Consider the following 26,691-nt stretch of genomic DNA (forward strand, 5'->3'; position numbering starts at 1 on the left):
TTATTTAGAACAAAAACCTATCATGGCTTTGTTAGATGGTGGTGCAACTTTTTCTGCCATCGATGAAAATTTTTGTTTAAAAAATAATTTTAAAATAATTGTTCTAAATAATAAAAATAAAAATCCAAATGATTGTATCCATTTAGCTCATTCTGATCATGTAATTCAGCGTCTAGGTTATACAGAACCTTTAGATCTTTGTTATAACGGGAAAACTTTAAAATATTCTTTTGAAGTAATGAAATTAACCGGTGATCAACAAGTTAGTATTGGAGCTGACTTAATGCCTTCACTTGGTATTGGTTATTACGGTTTAGTACAAACATGGGATCCACTTCCTCAAAAGATGGAAGAAGACCCTGATAAAGATAAAGAAATCCCAAATGAAGCACCAGCAGGTACAAAAGAAGAACAGGAAACATTCCATCATTTTATTAAAAACAGTTTAAAACAAAATCAAGCTATCCCTACAAATGCTTTTTGTACACTCCCTGAATCTGTGATATACTTACCTATGCCTAAAGGTGTATCATGTTACAGAAGACAATACCCCATCTCTCATACATTGAAAGAAATGGTACATCAAACTGTACAAAATTGGCTGGCTGATGGCATCATTGAACCTGTTCCTGCTAACATCGATAACAAATGGAATTCACCATTAACATTAGCACCTAAAAAAGATATAAACGGTAACTTAACTGGTAAGCGACCATGTTTGGATCCTCGTCATATTAATAAATATTTACCTGATGATCGTTATCCTTTACCATTAATAAGTGATATCTTCACAAAATTGAGTGGTGCCAAAGTATTTAGTACCCTTGATTTAAAAAGTGCCTTCCATAGGTTCAAAATTCATGAGGATGATCGTCATAAAACTACCTTCACATCAGTAGACGGTAAACAATATATGTTCAGAGGTTGCCCATTTGGTTTAAAACCTATATCATCAAAATTCCAAAGGGTGATGAGTATTTTATTCACTGATCTACCATTTGTCACCACATTTGTGGATGATATCGTAGTTTATAGTGATAACATGCAAAATCATCAATTACATGTTAAAACTATAATTGATAAGTTAACTGCCGTTAACCTACTACTCAATCCAGACAAATGTCATTTTGCACAAAAATCCGTATACTTACTTGGATTCTCTATTTCAGAAAATGGACGATCACTTGATGAACGCAAACTGCAAAATATTGACATGTGGCCAACACCGCAAACAGGCAAAGACCTTCAAAGATTTCTTGGTGTAGTCAACTATTTCCGAGATCATATTCCAATGATGTCAACTGTTACCGATCCATTGAATCAACTGCGTAACCAGGATAATCTAAAAAAGAAGTGGACACCTAAGCATGAGCAAGCCTTTACAACTCTGAAAAAGCTTTTGCAAAAACATATTACCTTATCACACCCCAACTTTCAAGAGCCATTCCACGTAGCGACGGATGCATCGAACGTTGGTATTGGTGCTGTCCTCTTCCAAAAAATCCAGGGTAAAACAAACTATATTGGGTTCATGGCAAGATCATTGTCCAAATCAGAGCGTAATTACTCTACAACAAAAAGGGAATTGTTAGCAATCATCTTCGCTTTCAATAAATTCCACCAATTCCTGTGGGGTAATCCATTCACACTCTACACGGACCATAAGGCTCTGATCTATATACATTCACAGGAACATATGAACCCTATGATGACAAATTGGTTAGACACATTGCTCGACTATACCTTCACAGTCATCCATCTACCTGGTACCCATAATATTTTACCTGATTATCTTTCACGCCTTTTCCCTAGCATGTCAAGGCTGGAAGGGGGTAATAACGATAACACGTTAATAAACAGATCTGTTGAAATAAATAGTGCAGATAAAATGGAACCACCAGAAGAAGAACGTCAGGAATTATTAAATAAAGCACATCTCTTTGGTCATTTTGGTGCTGAAGCAATCGTCAAAGCTATTCATAGTAACGGTATACATTGGCCTAAATTAAAAGAACAAGCAGTTGCTCTAGTTAGTAAATGCCCTTCATGCCAAAAATATAACATAGCGAAACATGGATATCATCCTTTACGCCCAATATCCTCAAACTTACCAGGTGACCACTGGGCAATTGACCTTGCTGGACCTTTACCTACAACAAATCAAAATAATAATTATATTTTGATTATGAGAGACATCTTCTCACGCTTTGTAATAATACGGGCAATACCTGACAAAAGAGCTGACACTATAGTCAATCAACTGATTAATGTATTCTGCGATTTTGGTATACCTAAGATTGTACAATCGGATAACGGAACAGAATTCGTTAACGATATGATGAAACGATTCAAGAAAGCAGCTGGTTTTGATCACAGATTAATAACCCCATATCATCCAAGGGCAAACGGTGCAGCAGAAAACACTGTAAAAACAACTATGAATGTCCTAGAAAAAGTAATAGAAGGAAATGTGAATGAATGGGATAAATATCTTCCGTCAGTACAATTATCTATAAACAACAAAATAAGTCAAAGAACAAATACACCTCCCTTTACTATAATGTTCGGTCGTAAGCTTAATGACTTCGTCGACTTTAGGGATGAAAGTATTAAAGAAGAAATGACAGAAGAAGAAATACAACAACGTATAAAACAAATGAATGAAGTGATATTTCCAGCTATACAAAAAAGAACGCAAGAAGTAACAAAGAAACAAAAAACGAACTTTGATAACAAACATAAAACTTTTACTTTTCCACAAGGAAGCCATGTGATGATAAAAAATTCACAACGTACAAAATTGGAGCCCAGATACACTGGCCCTTTTGAAGTGATCAAACAAAATCAAGGAGGTGCATATATCCTTAAAGATCTAACAGGTGATATCCTACCAAGAAATTATACACCTTCAGAACTAAAACTCATTTCAATGGATGAAATCATACCAGAAGATGAAGTGTATGAAGTACAAGCAATCGTACAACATCGCTTAAATGAAAAAACTAATAAATACGAATATAAAGTACGTTGGAAAGGTTATACACCAGAAGACGACACCTGGGAACCACATCACAATTTCCAGGATCCAAGAATCATCACTGATTATTATAAAAGAATCGGTTTAAAGGAACCTGTTCGACCTCAAAGAAAAAATAATAAACGGAAAAGAAATTGAACAGTTCTACAACCATCACTCCTATGAATAAAAAAACCATATCCGGAATAATCATGCAGCATGATGTATAATTCATGTTTTGTTATAACATTAAAAGATACAGACAAATATATAAGAGACGTCTAACAGACTGGAAGGGGGTGATGTCGTATCTAGACTGATATTATTGTGTAACTTTAAGATCTCAGCTTCTTGTCATTTAAGATTGGATTAGAATAGTTTTTTCTTTTTTTTTCTCTCTCATTCAATTCTTATTGAAATAAACTATATCAACAGTCTCATCGTATTTTCGATTTGTCTTTTATTATTATTTTTATATTTGTTAATCCAATCAACTATCTTAGATGCACCTCGCGAGTTATTACTACGTTGACGAGAACGACCGTCAATGACAAATTGAAAAGTATTATTTTGTTGAGACATGATTGTTGAGAGATTAAGGAAATAAGAGATAAAAAAAAAAAAAAAAAAAAAAAGGGGGGGGGGAGAGTATATATTTTTTATTTTGCACGATCTAATGACGGAGAGGGTAGGATAGAAGTGACAAATCTAAAAAAGGGAAGTTACAAAACTCCGAGAGAAGGTCCTTGGACAATTTTGATACTTTCCATATCCCGTAAGTAACACTGATGTAACTTACGATATTTGGGAAGTATCTAAAATTTTTTTTTGTGGCCTTGAGAGCACCCATACAAGGACTGAACATTCACGACACCAAACTTTGGAAACATACACCAGACTTCGCCTACCAAGCAAATATTAAAGTCAAACTATTAGCATACGCAGACGACTTAATTGTCTTTATCAGGAATTTAGAAGAATGGACATTACTTCAAGATCTCCTAAATACTTATGGCCAAGCATCCAATGCCAGGATAAATCTTTCCAAGACTACCATGGTATCAATGTCGGGTAAAACACACTCCATCTGGACAACTTTGACTACACAAACTGGCATTAATTGGGACGATTCAAGACATCCATCACCAGCTATTTACTTGGGTTATCCTTTATATACCAGTGAATTCCAACTGCATGCTTTTCTTGACAATCTATCAACGAAGATACAAATCCAAATCGAAATCTTACGAAGTCGCAATCTTTCGGTAAGAGGTACAGCCATCATCGTCAATTCCTTGTTATTATCTCGCCTATGGCATGTCGCCCGAGTCACGATTGTTCCTACACGCTGGATACAGAAAATCAATGCAATGATCAGATCATATGTCATGCCATTTTATCCACGTCCATCTCTTGACTTTGCTAGCCGTCCAAAAAACCAAGGTGGACTGGGATTAGTGCATATAGTAGATCAGTTTTTTGCTCTACATAATGTATATCTACACCGCATCATATCACACAACCATCCTAACCCATTGACGGGAGTGATCAATGTGCTGATCCGACTACATACAGGACACAATTCAGTTATCCCATTCTTGATGGCCCCCAAAACATACGGAGAACGACTAACAGGCATGCCTCATCTACAACATCTGGCTAAACTGCTACAAAGACTTCCACCACTAACGATAGCAAATAGATGGTCACCGCGAATGACAAGCTATGTCCCTCTCTCACGTGCTCTCAACATGACATCAACTTCAAACAAGATTCCTATTCGTATAGCCCCAACAGCAATAGTTCGTGATATAAATCCCTTTTGCACTATTACGAACAGTTATCAATCAGTTTTCGAAATTAGTAACAAACATAAAAAGGTCAAAAATGCAATTAATCTAGGCCAACTCACCTGGGATCCACACATAGCCAGCCATATACAGTGGCGATCAGAACCGTTCGAATGTTTTCTTTTTTTTATAAAATCAATCATCCTAATAAAACTTACTATTTAACCCTATGATGTTTTTACACCAATTAAAAGCTCTAGAGAGTGACTTTCATTTCCATATACGGATTATCCATTTCCATTCTCAGATAGCCAATGATTGATGCTCAAAGATCGGTATGTCATTCGAACAGTTATGCAGCGATACACAAAAAAATAAAAAAAATAAAAAAATAAAATAGATGATATCAAATAACGTTTATTTAATAATCAATCCAATACCCCTTTGCCTTGATAACATCACGGCATCGTTTGGGCATCGTTTCTATAACTTTTTTGCAATCATCAACCGTAATTGTATTCCATACTTCCTCTGTACGATCCCATAGATCTTTCATGCCTTTTGGTGGAGAAGAATAGTTGGTAAAGAGCCTATTTTTAACCAAAGCCCAAATATTTTCAATAGGATTTAAATCCGGTGACTGTGCAGGCCATTCCATTAATGAAAAAGGCTGATTTTCCAAGTATTCCTTGATCACTTTGGCTGTGTGCTTTGGATCATTGTCCTGTTGGAAGATCATTTTGCTCTGATCCATGCCATACCACTTGAAGGTATCTACCAATTCATGCTCCAAGATAGCCTGATAGAGTTCCTTGTCCAAAATGGTATCAATCTTGGCCATGTATCCAGGTCCATCATAAGAAATGCACCCCCAAATCTTGATGTTACCACCTCCATGCTTGATTGTTTGCTTCACATGCTTGGGTTGAAGCTTCTCATCTGCCCTTTTCCAAGCATAACGATGCCCATCTGACCCAAAGCGATTGATTTTGGTCTCATCCGACCAAACAACACGTCTCCAATCATCCATCGTCCAGTCTTTGTGGGTTTTTGCCCATGCCAAACGCGCCTTGATATTTTTAGCACTAAGCAAAGGCTTCTTCGGCTTGACAATAGATACCAATCCTTGTTCCCTGAGGGCTCTACGGATAGTAGAGGTACTAACAGCAACATCCAGTTCATCCTTCAATGCCTTACGAACTTGCGTGGCACTTGATTTGCCATCCTTGGTCACTTGGCGAACACAAAAGGACTTTTCCCTATCACTGAGCTTGGATACAGCACCACCAACAGCCTTGGGTATACCCCTTTCAACGCCAACAGAGTACTTGTGGATGGTACTGACGCTTACACCAACATCCTTGGCTATCTGACGAATTGATTTACCTTGTTTGAGAGAGTGGATGATTTGTTGTTTGATGGAATTATCGATGGGACGCATGATGATGGTAACTTACTGGTGTATGATCACTATTGGTATAAAAAAATAAAAAAAAGTATAATTTTACCTGATGGTTTGAACTAGGAAAGTGCGAAAAGGATTTATTCTTTCATTTTACGGCTTGTTTTATGCTTAAATATGGTTTTATCCCAAGTTGTGGTACTTCCTTGGAAGTGCATCATAACTGTTCGAATGGACTATCGATCTTCATGCATCAATCATTCACGATCTGAGAATGGAAACGGGCCATCCATATATGGAAATGAAAGTCACTTTCTAGAGCTTTTTATTGGTGTAAAAACATCATAGGGTTAAATAGTAAGTTTTGTGGTATTTGTATGAGTCTTAATATGTAACGAGACAAAACGTAAGAATTTTATTAATAAAACTTAGTTAAAGAGAAAAAGGAACAAGTCCTATAAAAAACTCTTTTTATAAATAAACTATCAGATTACTCTGTAATCTGATCTCCACTATCGGATTATCAATAATCTAAACTCTAATTTGGATCTTTAAGTGTTGAATTACCACAAGTTTTATTAGGATGATTGATTTTATAAAAAAAAAGAAAACATTCGAACGGTTCTGATCGCCACTGTACTTCTAATATTCAAAGTAGATATATGGATGTTGTTGATCATGGGTTTTGAGGTGATATGTGTTTTTGTTTGTTTTTAGGGGTTTGAAGAAAGGGAAATAAAATAGAATAGAATAGAATAAAATGGAATAAAATAAAATAAAATAAAATAAAATAAAATAAAATAAAATAAAATAAAATAAAATAAAATAAAATAAAATAAAATAAAATAAAATAAAATTGAAAACAAACTACTTTACTTTCTTGGGGAAGAAGTAGTCAAAGTATTGAGCCTCGATTTCCTTTGTGATGCCGTTGAAGAGAGAGGAACTATAGTGGTTGTCGAGACTGTTGTGGTTTGTGGTGCAAGTCTTCTGTATGTTTTGGATGAGCTCAGTGCCATCATCTCTTTGGTTGAGTTAATCACTCGGCCTTTCTTGTTATCAATGGAAGATGATTCTTCTGGATCCACATCCATGGTGGTTCTTGTAGTGATTGGTGCATACTTGGAACCCTGAATCCCCAACACTACTGTATCCCTCTTTTCTTCATGAGAGACCTCCTTTTGGTTATCCAATTCCATTCTTTCATCCTCTGATACTGAGTTATGTGACGAAGAAGTTGACCTTTCTGATGATGAAGCCACTGGTAATGGTGTTGACATCGCATTTTGAATTTTATCATTGGGTGATGAAGGAGTAGAATTCTCTTCTGTTGATATCATTTGCTCCTTTTGTTGTAGCTCTTGTTTTTGCTTTATCTGTTCGTATTGTTCGTATTGTTCCAATGCCATGTTAAAATCTTCCTTGTTCATCTGACAGAATTTGGCGGTATGTCCTTTTTCGAGACAGCGAGAGCAGGTGATTTGTTTCATCACTGGACATTCTTTGCGAATATGTCCTGCCTGTCTGCATTGATAACATACTGGTGGAGCACCTTTAAATGTAGCAGGAATATATCTATCCCAATGAGCCATATATAACATTCGTTGCAGCGGACGATATTTCTTGTCTACACCATCATCATTGGTGTCAAGGAGGATAGATACTTGACCTTCAAAGAAGTTTCCATTCATCATCTTCTTGATTTCACATACTTTGCCATAAAATTTCATTGATTCAAGAATACCTTCCTTTAACACTGATTGTTTCTTAGGCACATAGTTTAGAAACACTCTGGTCATGCGTGGTGGTTGCGTTGACCCATTAAGTCTGGTAGGGCTTGCCCTGTAGTTCACTTCGTTGATAGTAATTCCTTTTTCAATCGCATCACTTGCATGTTGACTTTCAACAAAAGTTACTTCTAATAAAAGAGACGTTGGGTACTAACAAATTTTTGTTATTTAACAAAAATTTGTTATTTTTTGGTGTAACATCTGACTTTTAAGTCCAAATATGGATAGAAATTCTTTCAATTTTTTGGTTATTTGCAAAAAAATCGACATCCATTTTTAATCTGTTTTTGGAATAAGCTTTCATCTAACCTGACCCTTGTAACCTTTTATTCTCTGAGTATAATAGTAAATAAAATTGAACTTCTGTCATAAATCGCGTCCTCGTTTTTTTTTTTTTTTTTTGACTTTTTCATTACTTTTCATTACTTCTTTTTTTTTATTATTAATATTAACTATGAGCCAACAACAATTTGATTTTGATATCACTACCCCCGATACATTCATCGATACTCCTCCTACGGCTGATGCATCCATCATGATCACTGAGCCTTCTCCTGTGCCATCTGTTAGAGGTACTTTCACGACAAGGAGAAAGATCAAGTTGATGCATTCCTTTAGTCAAAGGAAACCTTATGCTGCTGCCCGAGGCGACGCAGATGTCGCATGGGATCAAGTTGTGGACGACGTCAACGAAGTTGATGCTGATTGTCGTCCGATCGCGAAAGGTGGCGTCAAGACGATGCAAATCAAGCTCTTCAGTGAGTATCGAAAAAAGTACTCCTTGTCTGGCAATGAGGCATTGACAGGCGAAGGCAGCAACAGCAGGAGTGAACTGGATGAGGCCATAAACGAGGCCATCTCCGAGGTAAAAAAAAAAAAAAAAAAAAAAAAAAAGGTATTCATCATGATGATCGATGATGGATGACTCTGTTAAATGTTCTTTTCTTTTTTTTTTTTATTTATTTAACCTGAATGTACCTTTCTTTTTTTCTTGTGATAGTATGATGACTTCCTGTCAACCAGTCGCCAGGAAAAACGTTTGTTGCGACAGTCGCAGGAGCAACGGCAAACTGTCGTTAATGCTGTTCGCGCTGCTGCCCTTCGCGGTCAAGTCCGTCGTGCTGCTCCCTCTGCTCCCTCTGCTCCCTCTTCTGCTGCTGCTGATGGTGATGATGATGATGATGATGATGATGATGATGATGACGAAGAAGGTCCCCAGGACGACGGTGTAGGTGAAACGTTCGTGGTGGATGATGATTATGCCAGTGTCCGTCCTACACAAGCACGGCGTTTGTCATTGTCCACCGCGACATCAAGGGAGGTGCTGACACACCTCATTCAAACGTGTGATAGTTGAAGAAATAAATAAAAAATAAGTGAGACAAAAGTATATCTTTATTGAATGAGAATAAAGTGAGAGAAAAAGCTAACGCAATAAAAAACTCCCTAACATATAAATGACAGCTGTTACACAAAATGTTGATTTTAAGATAGATCATTCAGATCTATCTTATAGACACCACATTACCCCCTACCAGTCTGAAGACGTTTGAATTAAGTCCTTCTTTTACGGGTTCTTTTTTGAGGTTTATGATTTGTGGTGTGTTCCCTTTTTAATTTCTTATTGAATTGGGGTACTGCAGGTTCTTGCTTTATTTTACTCCAATATTCTTGAATGGTCACATCACTGTTAAAATTCTCTGATGGTTCCCAAGTGTTATGAATAGCATCATAATTTAACCATTTGACTTTGTAAAGGTATTTTCCTGATTCAGGGTCCAACTTATGTGCAACTATAGCTTCTACTTCATATGTTGTTTCTTCAACATCATTTGGTTGGTTAACTGCTTTCAATTGAGAGGCGGTATAACTTTTTGGTAATATATCACCAGTACTATCTTTTAGAACATATGTTCCATTCTGAGTTTTTCTTACTACTTTATAAGGTCCTTCATAAAGTGGATCCATTTTAGATCTAAAACTGGGATGTATTTTGACACGCACAAAACTATCTGCAGGGAAATCTTTTTGCATGTGCTTGGAATCAAATTTTGATTTTTGTTTGTTTGTGGCTTGAAGTGTTTTTTCTTCAATAGCTGGAAAGATAATTTCTTGAATTTCTTTCATTCTTTCTTTTACTTGTTTTTCAGAAAGTGGTTCTGCTTTACCATCTTCCTCATTATATTGTTTGAAATCATTTAGTCTTCTTCCAAACATTACACTGAAGGGTGTGGAGTTATGTCTTTTGGATACTTTATTGTTTAGGGCCAACTGTACACTTGGTACGAATAGGTCCCATTCTCCAACTACACCTTCTACGGCTTTTTTGATTGCATTCATTGTTGTACCTACAGTTCTTTCTGCAGCACCATTGGCTTGTGGATAGTAGGGCGTGATTAACCTATGGTCAAAACCAGCCTTTTGTTTGAATCTCTTCATTACTTGGTTTGCAAATTCTTTTCCATTGTCTGATTGCAACACGGTAGGTATTCCGAAATCACAGAAAACAGGAATTATTGCTTGTACTACTGATTCAGCAGTTTTATCTTGTATAGGACGAAGGATTACGAAGCGACTGCAGATATCAATCATTACTAGTAAGTAGTTGTTATTACGATACGTTTGTGGTAATGGTCCTGCCAGGTCAATTGCCCAGTGGTCACCAGGTAATTTAGCGCTTACAGGTTTATGTGGGTTATAACCTGCTTTTACTATGTTAAACTTTTGACATTGCTGACATGACTTTACAAGTTCTATTGCTTGTTCTTTTAGTTTAGGCCAGTGTAGTCCATTATTATGTATCGCTTTTACGATAGCTTCAGCACCAAAATGACCAAATAAATGCGCTTTTATCAAACATTCATTTTTCTCTGTCTCCGTTGGAGGTTCCTTCATGTTATTTTCTAAATAGGTCACGCTAGCTGCTCTTACTACTTTGTCAGTTTCAACTTTGATAAAGTTGGTAGATTGTATTTTTTCTGTAGGTAGATTACCCTCCCCCAGCTCTTTGTCCATTGGAAAAAGGCGAGATAAGGCATCAGGTAAGACATTGTTCATACCCGGTAAGTGGACTACAGTGAATTGGTAATCAAGGATGGTATCCAACCATTTGTTTAACATAGCATTCAAGTCTTTTTGCGTGTGGATGTATACTAACGCTTTATGATCTGTATGAAGGGTGAAGTGACGACCCCATAGGTGTTGATGGAACTTGTTGAGCGCGAAAACGATTGCCAATAGTTCACGCTTAGTGGTACCATAATTACGTTCAGATTTCGTCAATGAACGTGCCATGAATCCAATGTGACGTATACGATCATGTTTATCAATTTGATATAGGACAGCCCCGATACCAACATCCGATGCATCAGTAGCGACATGGAAGGGTAAATCAGTTTGGGGTGGGTGAAGAACTGGTGCATGTAGCAGCGCCTGTTCCAGGTTGCCAAAAGCATCATCATGTTCCTGTGTCCATAAGGTACCTAAATTACCCGCAACATTTCGAAGGCGATCGAGAGGTGCGGTAAGGTTTGATATTTTGGGAATATACTCCCGAAAGTAATTAACCAAGCCAAGGAAACGTTGTATATCCTTGCCAGTGCGAGGTTTGGGCCAATCCTGTGTGTTCGTTACTTTACGTGGATCCAAGTAAGTTTTGCCGTTAGTGGATACGCAGAAGCCTAACAAATAGATGGTCTTCTGGGCAAAGTGGCATTTTTTAGGGTTAAGTATCAATTTGACACGAGTTAATTCTTGGATCACCAACTGAACATGTGTTAAGTGGTCATCGATGGTTCGACTAAAGATGACGATATCATCGACGAAAGTAGCAACAAAATTACAAAAAGGATGTGGTGTGAACAATTTGGTCATCACCCGTTGGAATTTAGAGGATATTGGCTTAAGACCAAAGGGGCATCCACGGAACATGTATTGCTTCCCATCGACGGAGGTAAAAGCTGTTTTATGCTGATGTGGTGGATGAATTGGAAAGCGATGGAAGGCATTTGTCAAATCTAATGTTGAGAAAACATTAGCACCCTTTAGTTTAGTGAAGATGTTTTGTATCTTAGGTAAGGGAAATCGATCATCCTTTAAATATTTATTGATATGACGAGGATCAAGACAAGGTCGCTTATCTGTATATTTTCCTGTGATATCTTTTTTAGGTGCCATAGTCAAAGGACTATTCCATCTATTATCTACTGTTGATGGCACTTCACAAATGATACCATCTTGCAACCATTTATCAACCGTTTGCTTTACCTTTGGTACTAGAGCAGCAGCGATATTATAAGGAGCACGATAACAACTGACATTATCAGGTGTGTCTAAATATATGATTGCGTCTGGATGGGTGCAAAAGGAATCAGTAGGTATTTTTTGATTAATGTCTAGATCATGTTTTAGAGCATCAATAAAATTTTGTTGTGTGGTAACAGAGCCATAAGGATCTTCATTGGGTATTACTACATCTTTGATGGGACTTTCCTCATCATCTTTCACTGGGGGATCCCAAGAGAAACATAAACCGGTGTGACCTATGCCTAATAGATGCATGAGGTCAGTACCAATAGACAGATCTCTATCAAAAGCTAGGTTCATCACCTCAAAACTAAAGGTATGATGTATACCTGAATAAATTATATTCAATAAGGGAGTGTGACCATAACTTTGTATAGTGATGCCGTCATTAGCTAAAACTATAACACTATTATCATTATTGGGGACGATGGGTATTTTATGTTTTAAACAAAAAGCTTTATTAACAGAAGAAAAATTGGCACCAGTATCCAGAAAACCGAAGATTCTTTGATTCTCTACAGAAATGGCAACATTAATTTCTTTGTCAATTTGTGTTGTTTTATTTTCTTTTATTTTCTTTTGTTTCATTTTCTTTGTGATTGACTTACAATCTAAGATGTCGTGATGAACATCATCATCAGCATCGTCCAGATCCATCTTGTTGTTGAAGACAGAGGCAACAGTGTCAACAACATCTTGTTGAGCAGCAACACTCCTAGTGGCAGAGCGTGCCGTTTTCTTTGTGGGGTTCACAAAAACTTTGTTTTTGTGTCCAGCACATTTGTGTCCAGGCATGTAGGTTTCACCACAGCCTCTTCGACAAAGGACGCCTCCATTAGGTCCTTTTTCATACCCTGGTCCAGAAGTACGTTTAGAGGAAACCTTGGTACCTCTTTGCGTAGGATGAGCACGCTTTTCATGATGATCATCATGATGATGTCGTTTCTTCGTACGAGCTTGTAGATCCATACCAGAAAGGAATTTCACTATTTCGCTTGCCTCCATATGTAATACAGGGACGTACTTATTTTCTGTCGACGGCTAAATTGGCGGCTTCGGGAAATTTTTATCCGAAATCTTTTTAAGGGTGACTCCTCCTTTTTTTTTTTCTTTCACTCTTTTTCTTCACTTTTCTTTTTTTTTTTTTTTTTTGTATTGACCTTAGTCTTAGTATATCATTTTAGTAGTGTTTATTAGTCTTTAGTAGTTAAACTTTTATTCAATAAAGACTTTACTTTTATTGAAATCACTTCATTACATGTCAATCAATTGATTCCATCTTCGAATGTACTTTTTTTTTTTTTTACATGCGAATGCATTCCTTTTTATTTTTTTTTTATAGATAAAGTATGAAATACGCAAATACGATAAAGACGAAAGAAAATTGTGTGATACTATATTAGTGTTGTTGACGGTTTAAACGACGGAATTGACGCGGGTGTTGGTTGCGAAGTTCTTCGAATAGCTGAAGGTATTCCCTTAATGTCGTTTCCATTCTTGTTGTTATATCTGGTGACAAGTTGGGTATTCTTCTTGCAGCTTCCAAGTCTTCTCTTTGATGGTATGCACTTGTGATCATGGAACTAATCGATTGAAGCTGGGCATCTACATTAACGGCTTCAACAGCAACGTCCAACTCTTCTACAGTGGCTTGATGGTCGACTTGTACTTCAGCAATATTGCCATCATCATCATCATCATCATCATCACCAGCGATTGCATCCAGATCCATATTCACATCGGGCTCATCTACGAACAGAATAAGAAATGTAAGTTGTTTTTTTTTTTTTTTTTTTTTAGTACCATCTCTTGATTCCAGGGTTTCCATGACTTCATGAAATTGTATGTATAATCCCGTGTATCTTTTCAATATATACATATGCTTACATGGTGCAAGTCTCTGTTGAAAATCATCACAAGTGCACGATTCAATCAACGTATCATCATTAACCTTCACTCTATACAGGGAATTTTCATTTGAAAAAGATCTTACAGACCAAGTACCAATAGGATTAGAAGGGCAGCTACTATTATCACCATCTGGATTCGTTATCATAGTAGGCATTCTTTCGATAGCAACAATGGATGCAAGGTACAACCTACGAGCTTGTTGATTTTCTATAGGACCCATTCGACCGTCATTGATACTTATTCTTTCCCGTTCTGCTCCATTAAAATATTCGACATGATGAGTAAGAATAAACACCAAACGATCTAAACGTCTGTTTCGCAATCTTTGGAAATACTTTGTTTTCAGTTGATTGTGCCATGATTCGATATAATTGTTTGTGAACATGTTGTAATGGGCTGGTGAAAGGTACGCTTGACTCCATCGTGTCATTGTTTCTTCATCCTTAATCCATGATTCTTCGAAATAATCCAAGAATTCATACTGACCACTATACTCCTCTTGGAAGCAAGCAACTCGAGTATGAAATTCATCAATTTCCTTCGCCACCAAAATACTTCTCAGGCTGATCAACATTTCTTCTCGAAGATTAGCAACATCACGAGCAGTATGTGATCCATCTAATCGAACTTTCTGCTTCAATTGCCTCTTCCATGCTTGCATGACGTGAAAACCACAGTAATGGATAAAAGTAGATGGAAAGGCAGCTTTGATGGCATTTACCTCGGGTACGGAACAATCAATGGTGACATATTGAGGACGAAAATTGCTGCTATCGCGTAGATGAACCATCCATTGATTAATGGAACCAACAGAATGATCATTGGTAAACATGTATGCTGATGGATACCCCTTGCCAGTAACGCGATCTCTGATGATCAACGTGTACATAACATCCATGGATTTGGAGGAAATGCCATGAGTGGCGTCCAAGCAAAAGGAAATAGAAGTACCCATTCTACGCTTTTGATCTGGTGATTGAAAACCTAGGGCAAAGAGGCTGGTGTTGCTACTGTAGGCTTGTAAATTGCCAGTGAATATGTTGTAATTGCGTAAAGGGAGGACCCTATTTAACCATATTCCTAACGATGTCATATCATCTCGATGGAATTCGTACAACTGGTGTTTGATCTGATATATACGTAAAAAAAAAAAAAAAAAAAAGAAATACTCTTAGTACAAGTCCGATTCATGCAAGCTGTGATATCTGTAAATGTGCGTGGAAGCCTTTTTTTTTTTTTTTTTTTTTTTGCTGTTAATGACATGCCTTCAACATTCTGTTATAGACATCCTCATAATTGACTGGTCTCAAGCTGGGATTGCCATCGTTATTTTCAATCCAATCATCAAGTTGTCGCATGATGCTAATTCGGATGTTGCTGCAATTACCACTCTGTCTCAATTCCCTCGTAATCAAGTCAATCGCTTGCGTGGTCAGTGGTAGAGTCCTTCGATCACTTCTTTCACCAGGAACATGACCGCTGTGTCCTCTTTGAAGAACGAACTCCATTATGTCAGGTGTACTGGCATACTGAGTCACCTTCAAACTTCCAGAACAGCCGCATTTTTTGGAAGGTTTTTGAGCAGGACGTTGAGAACGCTCCCTGACTGGATACTCTCCACTTCTGTGGCAGTGATAGGTTCGACTGTAAAGCACAGTCGCAAGTTCACGTCTACGTTTATAAGTGCGCAAAACACACCACTTTTCACAACACAATTCCTGTATCTTCAATCGACAGGCGTCCCACTCGTCAAATTGAACGCAGATAGGAACTTCTAAAGGAAGTTCATAAACACCTCGTACAGTTGTTGGGAGCAAAGCATCGCGAAGGTTGTTGGCAGTGTAGATAGTTGAGGACATGTTGTTATTTACGTAGATATCACTATAGTAAAGAAAAGGAAAATATAAAGAAAAACAAAGAGTAGAAGAAAAAAAATTTTAAAAAAAGGGGTATCACTATTTATTTCACAAGTAGTGTGGCTTGGTGACGAAGTCATTGGTTTGTCGTAGTAACTAATCCACAATAAAAACTTATATCGAAGTGAAGAATATTGGAATCGTATCGTATCAGCGTTTCTCTTATCTATAAAAAAAAAAAGAGAAAATAAAAAGGAATGCATTCACATGTAAAAAAAAAAAAGTACATTCGAAGATGGAATCAATTGATTGACATGTAATGAAGTGATTTCAATAAAAGTAAAGTCTTTATTGAATAAAAGTTTAACTACTAAAGACTAATAAACACTACTAAAATGATATACTAAGACTAAGGTCAATACAAAAAAAAAAAAAAAAAAAAAGTGAAGAAAAAGAGTGAAAGAAAAAAAAAAAGGAGGAGTCACCCTTAAAAAGATTTCGGATAAAAATTTCCCGAAGCCGCCAATTTAGCCGTCGACAGAAAATAAGTACGTCCCCAATTTAGCCGTCGACAGAAAATACAGTGTTTCCAGAGTTAGATGGCGCATGGGGGGAGAAAGATGGCGTCCTTTTTGATTTTTGGATGGCTGAGTTTTTGATACTAACCTGGCGTATATTTTGAAATCTACTTGTCGCATGAATACGTCCAATCTACCATGGCGTTCTAAGGTACTCTTACAATTTTTTTTTTTTTGGAATGATAATAAAGATACAACACAATATTAAAAGACATCACGTATATTTTAATAAAAGTATGCTTTATTAAAACAATAAAAAAATAAAAAAAATAAAAAAAGAGCATCACATAGGACGTTTGTTCAAGCAATCATCAAAGCGGTTGATAGAATGTGTGATGAATCCAGTAAGATCACTACGAGTAACTAAACTACAAGCTTCAGCTATCCTGTCTGATAAAGTTTCATCATCCATAAGATTGGACCGCTTCAGTTTGCTCTTTGCTACAGACCAGGATTGTTCAATGGGGTTGAGCTCGGGGGAATATGGTGGAAGATAAATGCATCTGTATTGCCGTTCGGTAATCGTTGCTTCAATGTCCTTAGATTGATGTATTGGCGCATTGTCCATCACAAGATAATACCCTTTAAATTCGGGATACTGGTCCATAATATCCATCGTGTCGTTCAAAAAGCGAATATAATGTCCTGTTGTTGTACCTACTGATTTCTTTTTTCCATTATCCTTACCTACCTTCCTTTTTTTTGACTGAGACTTCACTGGCTTTCTAAGACTAATGTTGATAACACCTGTCGAACATATAGCTCCCAATATGGTATGCGTTTTAGCTCTTGTTGTTGCTACCTTTACAATAGGTGTTGTTCCTTTTGCTGACCATGCCAAACCACGTCTCATGTTGATATGAAATCCAGATTCGTCGATGAATATACAGTTTCCAAGAAAATCCATATCCGTTCGTGTCCATTTGATGATCCAGTCGTACCGTTTGTCGATATTGTCGTCACTATTTCTGACTACTGAGTGAAGCTGTACCTTTTTAAATGACAAGTTGCATTCGTTTTTCATAAAGTTGTACACAGTTGACTTCTTGACATTTAGTTCGCTGAATTGCTGACATAAACTTTCCATGGTTTGGTCGATTGCTGCCGAAGGGTTTTCGTCATAGTATTCAATCAAGAATTGTTTGTGTTCATCACCCATGGCTGCTTTAGGACCTCTTTTCTTGCAATCACCAAAGAGCTTGTTTTCATCTTCGTTGTATGTTTTCCACCAGTTCTGTACAGTTCGTGCCTTGAGCTGGAAATGGGCCGCCGCTGCTGCTGCTGAAACACAATGTTCGATAATATAGGTGATCACTTTTCTTTTCTCTTCTAGAGTATGCACCTCGTAGTTCCTTTTTTTTTTTACACTTGTGTAATTTGTTGATGTTTCATTGACTTCGCTAATATCACCATCAATATCAATTAGATTGTTGTCGTTGTTGCTGTCAATTTCCATTTGTACTTTGATATAAGATGTATAATCCACCTTAGTTTCCAGCTTAATTGTCTCGTCGTCTTCAGGGTCTAACTTCATGAGATCATCACCGTTTTCGTCAACTATATTTCCATTTCCATCTTCGTACAAAAATTGATAAGTCATATCGTAGGAACTGTAAAAGAAAGTTTATTCAAAAGTAATTTTTCTAAAAATGCGAAAAGAAAGGGCAAAAAACGCGACAAGTAGATTTCAAAATATACGCCAGGTTAGTATCAAAAACTCCGCCATCCAAAAATCAAAATGAACGCTATCTTTCTCCCCCCATGCGCCATCTAACTCTGGAAATACTGTAAGTACGTCCAAAAAAATATAGCGACTGTCTTTTAATTTCATTTATAGAGTGGATTGTCAAAAGGCAGTTTAGAAAACGTTGTCCAAATTTGAAAGACTTTCCTTTTCTGTTCGTTCCCAATTTGGATTACAAAAAAATGATATAGTCACACAAATATCCAAATTTATTTTAACAAAAATTTGTTAGTACCCAACGTCTCTAAAAGGTTGCCTCTGGTATTAGAGCCAAATCGGTTTAGAGGTGTAACCCCATCGATAATTCCTATTTGGTCTTGGATAAGAGTATACGCCTCCGTAAGCGTGGAGAATTCCCTTTTTGGTAGTTCAAACAGAACCGCTTCTTCTTCCAACGTTTGTTGAATGATCTGTTCAGCTCTATGGATTCTTATTTGATCCTTCAGTTGTTCGTCTTCATAGAGGGTCACCGCAGTATAGTGGATCTGATCACCCATTAGATCCTTACAATTCATAGGCGCTGGGACCTTTGCCTGAAGTCCCTTCGCCACCTTCTGTGCCCATGATTCATCATTCGCATGATGATGGACATTAATTCCAGGACTTGTCATTTTTGCCGTGAAAAAGCTCGGAATTGATACAGCAGACTATCTGGATGTAGTAGACTGTGAATATGTAGTTTTGGATGGTGTTTTGATATAAAATAGTAAAGTTGTAACGCTTAAATGGTTTTGCCGATGGTGGTAGTAATCTTTAAGCGAAAGAGAAGTGATTTTTTTTTTGTATGTGATTGAATCTTTATTAATGCAGAATATATATATCATAAATTAACTAGACGATTGATGATGAAGACACTCCTACTTCGTAGGAGTATTACATGAATGTCATATTATTCCTTAACATCCTTGTGCTCGTTGAGCCACATGGTTCTTCGTAGCCGTTGTAGAGCATTGGTAGTGTCCCATCTTTGGTTGTCACGGGTACATTGCCAATGCATTTGCCATACTACTAATAAAATCAATCCCAAAGAGGTTAGTGTTTCAGGATCGGTTTTTTCACTGAATATGAGGCTTGGCCAAATTTGTGTGACGGGGATGTTTAGTCCAAGTTTATATCTTGCAGCGTACCAGAAGGATTGTTTTCTTTTGCAATAAAAAACCATATGTCCTTCGTCTTCTATATTATTTTCACAGAACTGACATAAGGTATTACCCGAGGTTTCAGTATTCGTATATCGTAGTGCTAGTCTAGTCGGGAGCTTTCTAATGAGTAGTCTCCACCAACAATTCCGTACACCATGAGGAATCGGTAATTTCCAAAAAGATTTCCACTTCGATTTCGACATCATGTCAGCTGGATTTGGGGACCATGGAATACGTGGAGATGGTAATGCTCGTGTCGTTGTTTGTTCCTTTGTTCGCCAAGCATTTCGCAGTTGACCTGTTTTTCCTTTGTAAACTGGTATTATAGTCGGTTGCCTAGATTTTGATCCTTCTATTGTTATTGTCCAATGTATTAACGCAGATTCCTGTAGCCATAGGTCCTCTGTTGTATCCGTTGTCACTGGTCTATATACTGTATATTCAAAACAACACACACCTCCACACAAAGAGAAATAGCTCGCTACTTTCGATCGAACCTCTGTGGTAATTCAACACTTAAAGATTTAGATTAGAGTTTAGAATATTGATAATCCGATAGTGGAGATCAGATTACAGAGTAATCTGATAGTTTATTTATAAAAAGAGTTTTTTATAGGACTTGTTCCTTTTTCTCTTTAACTAAGTTTTATTAATAAAATTCTTACGTTTTGTCTCGTTACATATTAAGACTCATACAAATACCACATTTTTTTTAACGAATTCAACAACAACACTATCAACATGAACAACAACAACATTATCAACAACACCAACAACAATGACATCATGTCAGATAATTCTTCTCCTTTTTCACCCACACAAGTTGTGGAAGAAACAATTACCAACCTCGTCAACAACAATGTTGAAGACATGGTGATTGATGATCAACATCTCATCGAGCGTAGCAAGATGATCATCAAGAGGTTGAAACAGGATATTGATGATTTGCAAAATGAGTATGAAGAACATCTCATTAACCGTACTGAAGAAGATGGTATGGCAGAGAAAGTAGATGCAGCTTGGAATAAGTTGGAAAAATACCAAGCCTATGTGGCAAAACGTTTCCCAGGGGAAGCATCTTTTGTCAAGCAAGTAGCTGTTAACACAGTGAAACGCAATCATGGGTACCCAATTGGGGACATGCCTCGTTTACTTTCTCATGATGAAGTAGCAATCAAGCCTCATGGGCATATCTTTTACAATGTGAAAGAATTTATGGCTCATTTGGAAAAGTATTGTTGCAGCCAAAACATCAATGTGGAAGAAGAACACAGTTATTTCTTTCCTTTGTTGTTAGGTAACACTTATGGTACTTATTATAGTGCAAAGGTTGATGGTATCCAAAGGGGTACAAATGTCACTTGGCCAATGGTCAAATCTTGGTTGTTTGAGTGTGTCAACACGCCTCAACAAAGAGCCAAGAACCTTAACAAGGTTGCTGGTATGAAATCACAAGGTGATGAATCATTCCAAGATTTCCTTAAGAAATTCTCTGGTATGATTAATTCTTTAGAAATAGAGAAGATTACGGTCACGGAGTTTATTCTCCATATGCTTCTTGATAACATACCTAGTGTTTGGAAACAAAAAGTAGTGGATGTTGTCAATGTCGCGGCCAAGCCAGCACACAAAATGAGTGTGCCTGAATTATTCAATTTGTTCGAAAATTTGAACATGAAACCAGTGGGCTCAGGAAGTTCACAAAAAAGAAAATTTGCTAAGTATCATCATCATCATCATGAAGCTCAGCCTATTAAAAAATTTTTTAATAATAGAGACTCCGGTGTGGCCAATGGCACATCAGCTTCAAAATGGGCCCCCAAAGGAAAATTCATCAACAAGAATCCTGAGGGAGTGTCTTGTGGAAATGGTTGTGGTCAAATCTACAAGCCGGGACATAACAGTGTTTGTCCAAAACGAGTGAACAGAGTTGCTCGTGCGGCCATCAAGAAAAGTGATGTCTTGGATGACAATTTGGAAGCCATCACGGCAAGTTTGACGGATGACATGGACATCTATGATGACAAACTTGAATGTAAGGGAAAAAAGAAGAAAAACCGAACAGATGATCAATTGATCAAAGATGAAATTAACGTACCTATTTATGTAGAGAACGTCCCGATCTTAGCATTAGTAGATACTGGTGCAAATTTTTCTTCTTTAAATAAATCATTTTGTTTAAAAAATAATATTGATATATTACAAAGTCCCTCTACAAAAAATCCTATTTATTTAGCTGATGCAAAAACCACTACCACTGCCTATGGATTAACACCTAAACTAAAATTAGAATACAACGGCAAACATCTTACATTTCAATTTGTAGTGATGGATCTTGCATATAATAGATCCATGAGTATCGGTACAGATTTGATGCCATTATTAGGTGTAGGTCTTACTGGATTAGCAGTAACTTGGGGTCCACCTAGTAAAGATGAAGAAGAAAATCCTTTCAAAGATGTGCCAGTACCTAATAATCATCCTTATGGTTCCACATCCGAACGATCTACATTTGATCACTATATTAAAGAAAGTATAGACAAAAATCAAAGTATTCCTACAAGCACATTCTGTACTCACCCTGATGCCATAATTTATTTGGATACACCAGTGGATGCAGTTGGATATCGTGCTCAATATCCCATTGCTGATACATTGAAACCAAAGGTGCAAGAAACAGTGGATAAATGGTTACATGAAGGAATCATCACTGAAGTACCAAGTAATGTGGATAATCGTTGGAATAGCCCTCTTACACTAGCACCCAAAAAAGATTCTGCTGGTAATTATACAGATAAACGTCCTTGTCTTGATCCCAGACACATCAACAAATACTTGAAAGAGGATAAATTCCCTTTACCAAAGATCGATAGTATTTTTGAAAAACTAAAAGGTGCAAATGTATTTAGTACACTTGATTTAACTAATGCATTTCACAGATTTCCTATTTACAAACCACATCGACATAAAACCGCCTTCACATCAGTTGATGGTAAACAATATATGTTTCGTGGATGTCCATTTGGCTTGAAACCTATTTCATCCAAATTCCAAAGAGTGATGACAAAGTTATTCACACAGGCTCCATTCCATACATTTGTTGCCACATTCGTAGATGACATTGTGATCTACAGCGTCGATATGCAAACACACATGGAACACACCAAGTTGGTCATTGATCAATTGACAAATGTCAATTTAGTACTTAATCCTAAAAAATGCCACTTCGCTCAACAAACCATTTATTTGTTAGGATTTTGTGTTTCTACCAGAGGTAGTAAATGTCTTTATCCACGCAAAGTAGCTAATACTATGGATTGGCCAACACCTCGTACAGGTAAAGATGTCCAAAGATTCCTCGGCTTGGTGAATTATTTCAGGGCGCATATACCTCGTATATCAGTCTTGACCCACACCTTGGATGGATTACGCAATGTACCTGGACAATTAGGTAAACTCTGGACAGAAGATCATGCAGTTGCCTTCAATAATTTGAAGAATGCCCTACATGCTTCTCCTATTTTACACCCTCCCAATACAGATTTACCTTTCCATGTAGCTACTGATGCATCAGATGTAGGTATAGGTGCTGCAATGTATCAAATTGATCCCGCCACCAAAAAAGTATCCTACAATGGTTTTATGGCACGATCCTTATCACCATCTGAAAGAAGATATGGTACTACCAAACGTGAGTTGCTTGCCATTGTGTTTGCACTCAATAAATTCCATCAGCACCTATGGGGTAGACACTTCACACTCCATACTGATCATAAGGCATTGGTGTATATCCATACACAAAAAGACCTCAATGCCATGCTTACCAAATGGTTTGATACGATTTTGAATTACAATTTCACCATCATACACCTCCCAGGAATGGACAATGTTCTTCCAGATGCTTTATCACGCCTTTTTCCCACTGAAAAAGAGCTGGGTGAGGGTAAATTGGAAAAAATCAAATCATCTACGTATGCATCATCAAAAAATGATAAGATCATTAGAGCATCAACAACAACTTATCTGAAAAACAACATGATGGAACCTCCAACGGAAAAAGAAAAAGCAGATTTGTTGGAAAAAGCACATTTATTTGGACACTTTGGTGCTGAAGCAATCATCAAAGCTATACATAACAATGGTATACATTGGCCTAAACTCTATGATCAAGCGATCAACTTAGTGAAAAAATGCCCACAATGTCAGAAATTCAATATTGTAAAAACAGGATATAATCCACATAGACCAGTACATGCTAAATTACCTGGTGATCATTGGGCAATTGACTTGGCTGGACCACTTCCCACAACTGACAGAGGAAACAAATACCTTCTAGTCATGATAGACATATGCACCCGTTTTGTAATCCTACGACCTATAAAAAATAAAACTGCTGAAGAAGTAGTAAAAACCATGATCCCTGTATTTTGTGATTTTGGTATACCTAGAATCATACAATCTGACAACGGTAAAGAATTTGCCAATCAAGTCATGGAAAGATTCAAACGTAAGGCTGGATTTGACCACAGGTTAATCACACCTTACTATCCACAGTCCAATGGCGCTGCTGAAAGAACAGTAGGTACAGCAATGAGAGCAATCAAAAAGGTTGTCGAAGGTGTAACAGGTGAATGGGATTTATTCGTATATTCTGTCCAACTAGCCATGAATAACAAAATATCAAAAAGATTGAATACCCCTCCATTCAATATAATGTTCGGTCGAAGGCTGAATGATTTCAAAAACTACAATGAAGAAACTGGTGAACAAAGAGAACTAACAACCGAAGAAGTCAACCAACGGATCAAAGATCTACGAGAGGTTGTCTTCCCTGCTATTGAAGAAAAGACAATGAAGGTTATCCAATTGCAAAAGTCAAAGTTTGACAAGAAACGTGCACAAAGGGATTTACCTGAAGGTTCTTTTGTAAGAGTAAAAGTGCACGAAAAATATAGATCTAAAATGGACCCTCAGTATGAAGGACCATACAAAGTTGTTAGAAAAACACAAAGTGGTACATACGTCTTAAAAGACACTACTGGAGATCTCTTACCTAAAAGCTACACAGTATCACAGTTGAAGCCAGTAATTGAAGATGAAGGTAACGAAGAAGTTACATACGACGTTGAAGCAATTGTAGCTCACAAAAAGGATCCTAAAACAAACAAGTATATATATAAAGTCAAATGGTTAGACTATGACTCGTCGTATAACACTTGGGAACCCGCTGTTGTATTTGACAACTCATAAAAGAAACTCTATTTTAAATATTCATACTCAATCTCCTCTTTCTTTACTAACAATAGATTATATAAGTCACTCAATACATTGTTAATTAACAATTACAATCACAGCTTAATCACCGCTCAGTCAACAAGTTCTTATAAATACACAACCTATTTTTGATATCTAATAAAGACCCATTCAAAAGTTTCACTTTATTTTTTATACTGTCTCTTTTGTCTTATATTTACATTTGGATTACCAAAACATAACATTTTTTAAAGTGAATTCTACCTTATTTTATTATTATCATTATTATCATGTCTAACACTCCCTCTACCACTACATCCATCAACATCAACTCCCCTTACGAAGGCATCTTTCCTCCCGAGATTGAAACTAACAATCATGAGGGTGTCGAAGTCAACCACACGGAAACGCTGGCTAATGATAACATTAGTAACTTCGTCTCTGGTGTGAATGCTTCAAGATACGCACCTAAACCTCAGATTGCTAGTTTCATCAAGGCAACACAGGAAAGCTTGCAAAAGAAATCGATGGAATTAGCGATGCTTGGAGTCACCAACGGTATTGTCTACGAACAACTCAAAAGAGAAATCGAAGAGTTAGTAGCACACATCCAGCTCCTGCAAAGCACCTTGGATGTACAAACACCTACTCGTAGAGAGGTCACTGTACCATTCAAGGAAATACCTGCTTTTCAACTTCATGGGCAAACCAGAATCCGTAAGGACTTACCTGTGTTTGATTCTGCAAAGAGTTTCATCAGGAGATTCGAAAAAGTATTGGACGTTCACCGTTTGAACTTTGAAGATCACTGGGAGGACTGTTTGAGTTGGTCAATGAATGGTGATGAGTTGGACGTCTGGTTCAACGATAATATCAAAGGAAAGGGAATGAATTGGAGTGAGGCGAAGAAAACCCTTATCAACAAGTTTGATACTAAGGATCGTCGCATTCTAAGTGCATTGTCAGTTTGTAATATAACCATGGAAGAGAGAGAAACAGTCATTGATTTTGGCTTACGTTTTCAATCCACTTACCGTGATGCAGGCTGGGAAGACAATGAGTTCATGGCCATTCTATGCTTGAAGGCATTACCTAAGGCATTGCAATATAATGTGTTAGTTGCATACCAAGCTAGACCAAATGGTAAGAATGACTTACCTGCTACTGCTGATGAAGTGTTACACTTGGCAAATAAAATGTCGAGTCAAAAGCGCGCGTTTTCAGGTATGGAACAACCACAAGAAAGAACAAGCAAAAAGGCCAAAACAAAGGTCAACAAAAAGGCTTATTTCTGTGACATACACAAATACAACGCAAGCCACACCACAGAACACTGCAAGGCAAGACAGGTAAGTGTTACAGCATCAGCGCCTAAGGGTAACACGATGAATAACAACAACAACACCAAACTTTGCTACCATTGCAAAAAAGAACCTTACTTTAGAGGACACCGTTGCAATGAAATGTTGGAAAAAAGGAATCAAACCAATGTAAAGACCATCACAGCTGCTCCTACTCAACACCCAGCAGATGCAGCTCTTAAGGACTTGGATGTAACCATGCAATCAGTTGCAATCAACGCATACAATGATGCTATGGAAGGTAATCATAAAAATATTAATATGATATCTCACAAACACCCTAATAACAATCCTTATATTTTACCTTTACTTATACAGAATGAAAGGACATTTGCTTTACTTGATACAGGAGCCGACGTTTCTATAATTAGTCATCAATTTATAAAAAGCAATAAAATAAAATTTAGTCCATCAAATATCATTTTGAATCTTGCAGAGAAAGATAAAGTAACAAAACCAATAGGTGTTACTGAACGTTTACACATACAATATAACAATTTAAAGCTTACACATTCATTTCACATAATGGATATGATATCAGAA

The 26,691-nt window shown here is 37.0% G+C and overlaps 6 protein-coding genes across 6 annotated transcripts; 2 read left to right on the plus strand and 4 right to left on the minus strand.

Moving 5' to 3' along the window:
• Window positions 1-7,080: 7,080 nt before the first annotated feature.
• BX664DRAFT_351204 (uncharacterized protein) lies at window positions 7,081-8,007 on the minus strand (the record flags this gene model as incomplete). The annotated part of the gene is made up of 1 exon (XM_051547650.1): window positions 7,081-8,007. The coding sequence occupies one exon, from the start codon at window positions 8,005-8,007 to the stop codon at window positions 7,081-7,083; it is 927 nt and encodes a 308-aa protein (XP_051399464.1).
• A 445-nt stretch (window positions 8,008-8,452) lies between these two features.
• On the plus strand, window positions 8,453-9,355 carry BX664DRAFT_351205 (uncharacterized protein; the record flags this gene model as incomplete). The annotated part of the gene is made up of 2 exons (XM_051547651.1): window positions 8,453-8,863; window positions 8,999-9,355. The coding sequence occupies 2 exons, from the start codon at window positions 8,453-8,455 to the stop codon at window positions 9,353-9,355; spliced, it is 768 nt and encodes a 255-aa protein (XP_051399465.1).
• An 8,125-nt stretch (window positions 9,356-17,480) lies between these two features.
• Window positions 17,481-17,672, minus strand: BX664DRAFT_264605 (uncharacterized protein; the record flags this gene model as incomplete). The annotated part of the gene is made up of 1 exon (XM_051540823.1): window positions 17,481-17,672. A coding segment is annotated over one exon (192 nt), but the record flags the coding sequence as incomplete, so codon positions are not given.
• Window positions 17,673-18,036: 364 nt separating this feature from the next.
• On the minus strand, window positions 18,037-19,163 carry BX664DRAFT_374825 (uncharacterized protein; the record flags this gene model as incomplete). The annotated part of the gene is made up of 3 exons (XM_051548704.1): window positions 18,612-19,163; window positions 18,111-18,258; window positions 18,037-18,048 (listed from the first exon to the last, which is right to left on the minus strand). The coding sequence occupies exons 1-3, from the start codon at window positions 19,001-19,003 to the stop codon at window positions 18,037-18,039; spliced, it is 552 nt and encodes a 183-aa protein (XP_051399467.1). The 5' UTR covers window positions 19,004-19,163.
• Window positions 19,164-19,281: 118 nt separating this feature from the next.
• BX664DRAFT_265365 (uncharacterized protein) lies at window positions 19,282-19,749 on the minus strand (the record flags this gene model as incomplete). Its single annotated transcript, XM_051540858.1, has 1 exon — window positions 19,282-19,749. A coding segment is annotated over one exon (468 nt), but the record flags the coding sequence as incomplete, so codon positions are not given.
• A 5,328-nt stretch (window positions 19,750-25,077) lies between these two features.
• On the plus strand, window positions 25,078-26,281 carry BX664DRAFT_315978 (uncharacterized protein; the record flags this gene model as incomplete). The annotated part of the gene is made up of 2 exons (XM_051542701.1): window positions 25,078-26,136; window positions 26,219-26,281. 2 exons carry the CDS (start codon window positions 25,078-25,080, stop codon window positions 26,279-26,281), a joined length of 1,122 nt encoding a protein of 373 aa, XP_051399469.1.
• Window positions 26,282-26,691: the final 410 nt, after the last annotated feature.

This window comes from Halteromyces radiatus (genome assembly GCF_025201355.1).
Source record: "Halteromyces radiatus strain CBS 162.75 chromosome Unknown BX664scaffold_5, whole genome shotgun sequence".
Classification (NCBI taxonomy): Eukaryota; Fungi; Mucoromycota; class Mucoromycetes; order Mucorales; family Cunninghamellaceae; genus Halteromyces; species Halteromyces radiatus.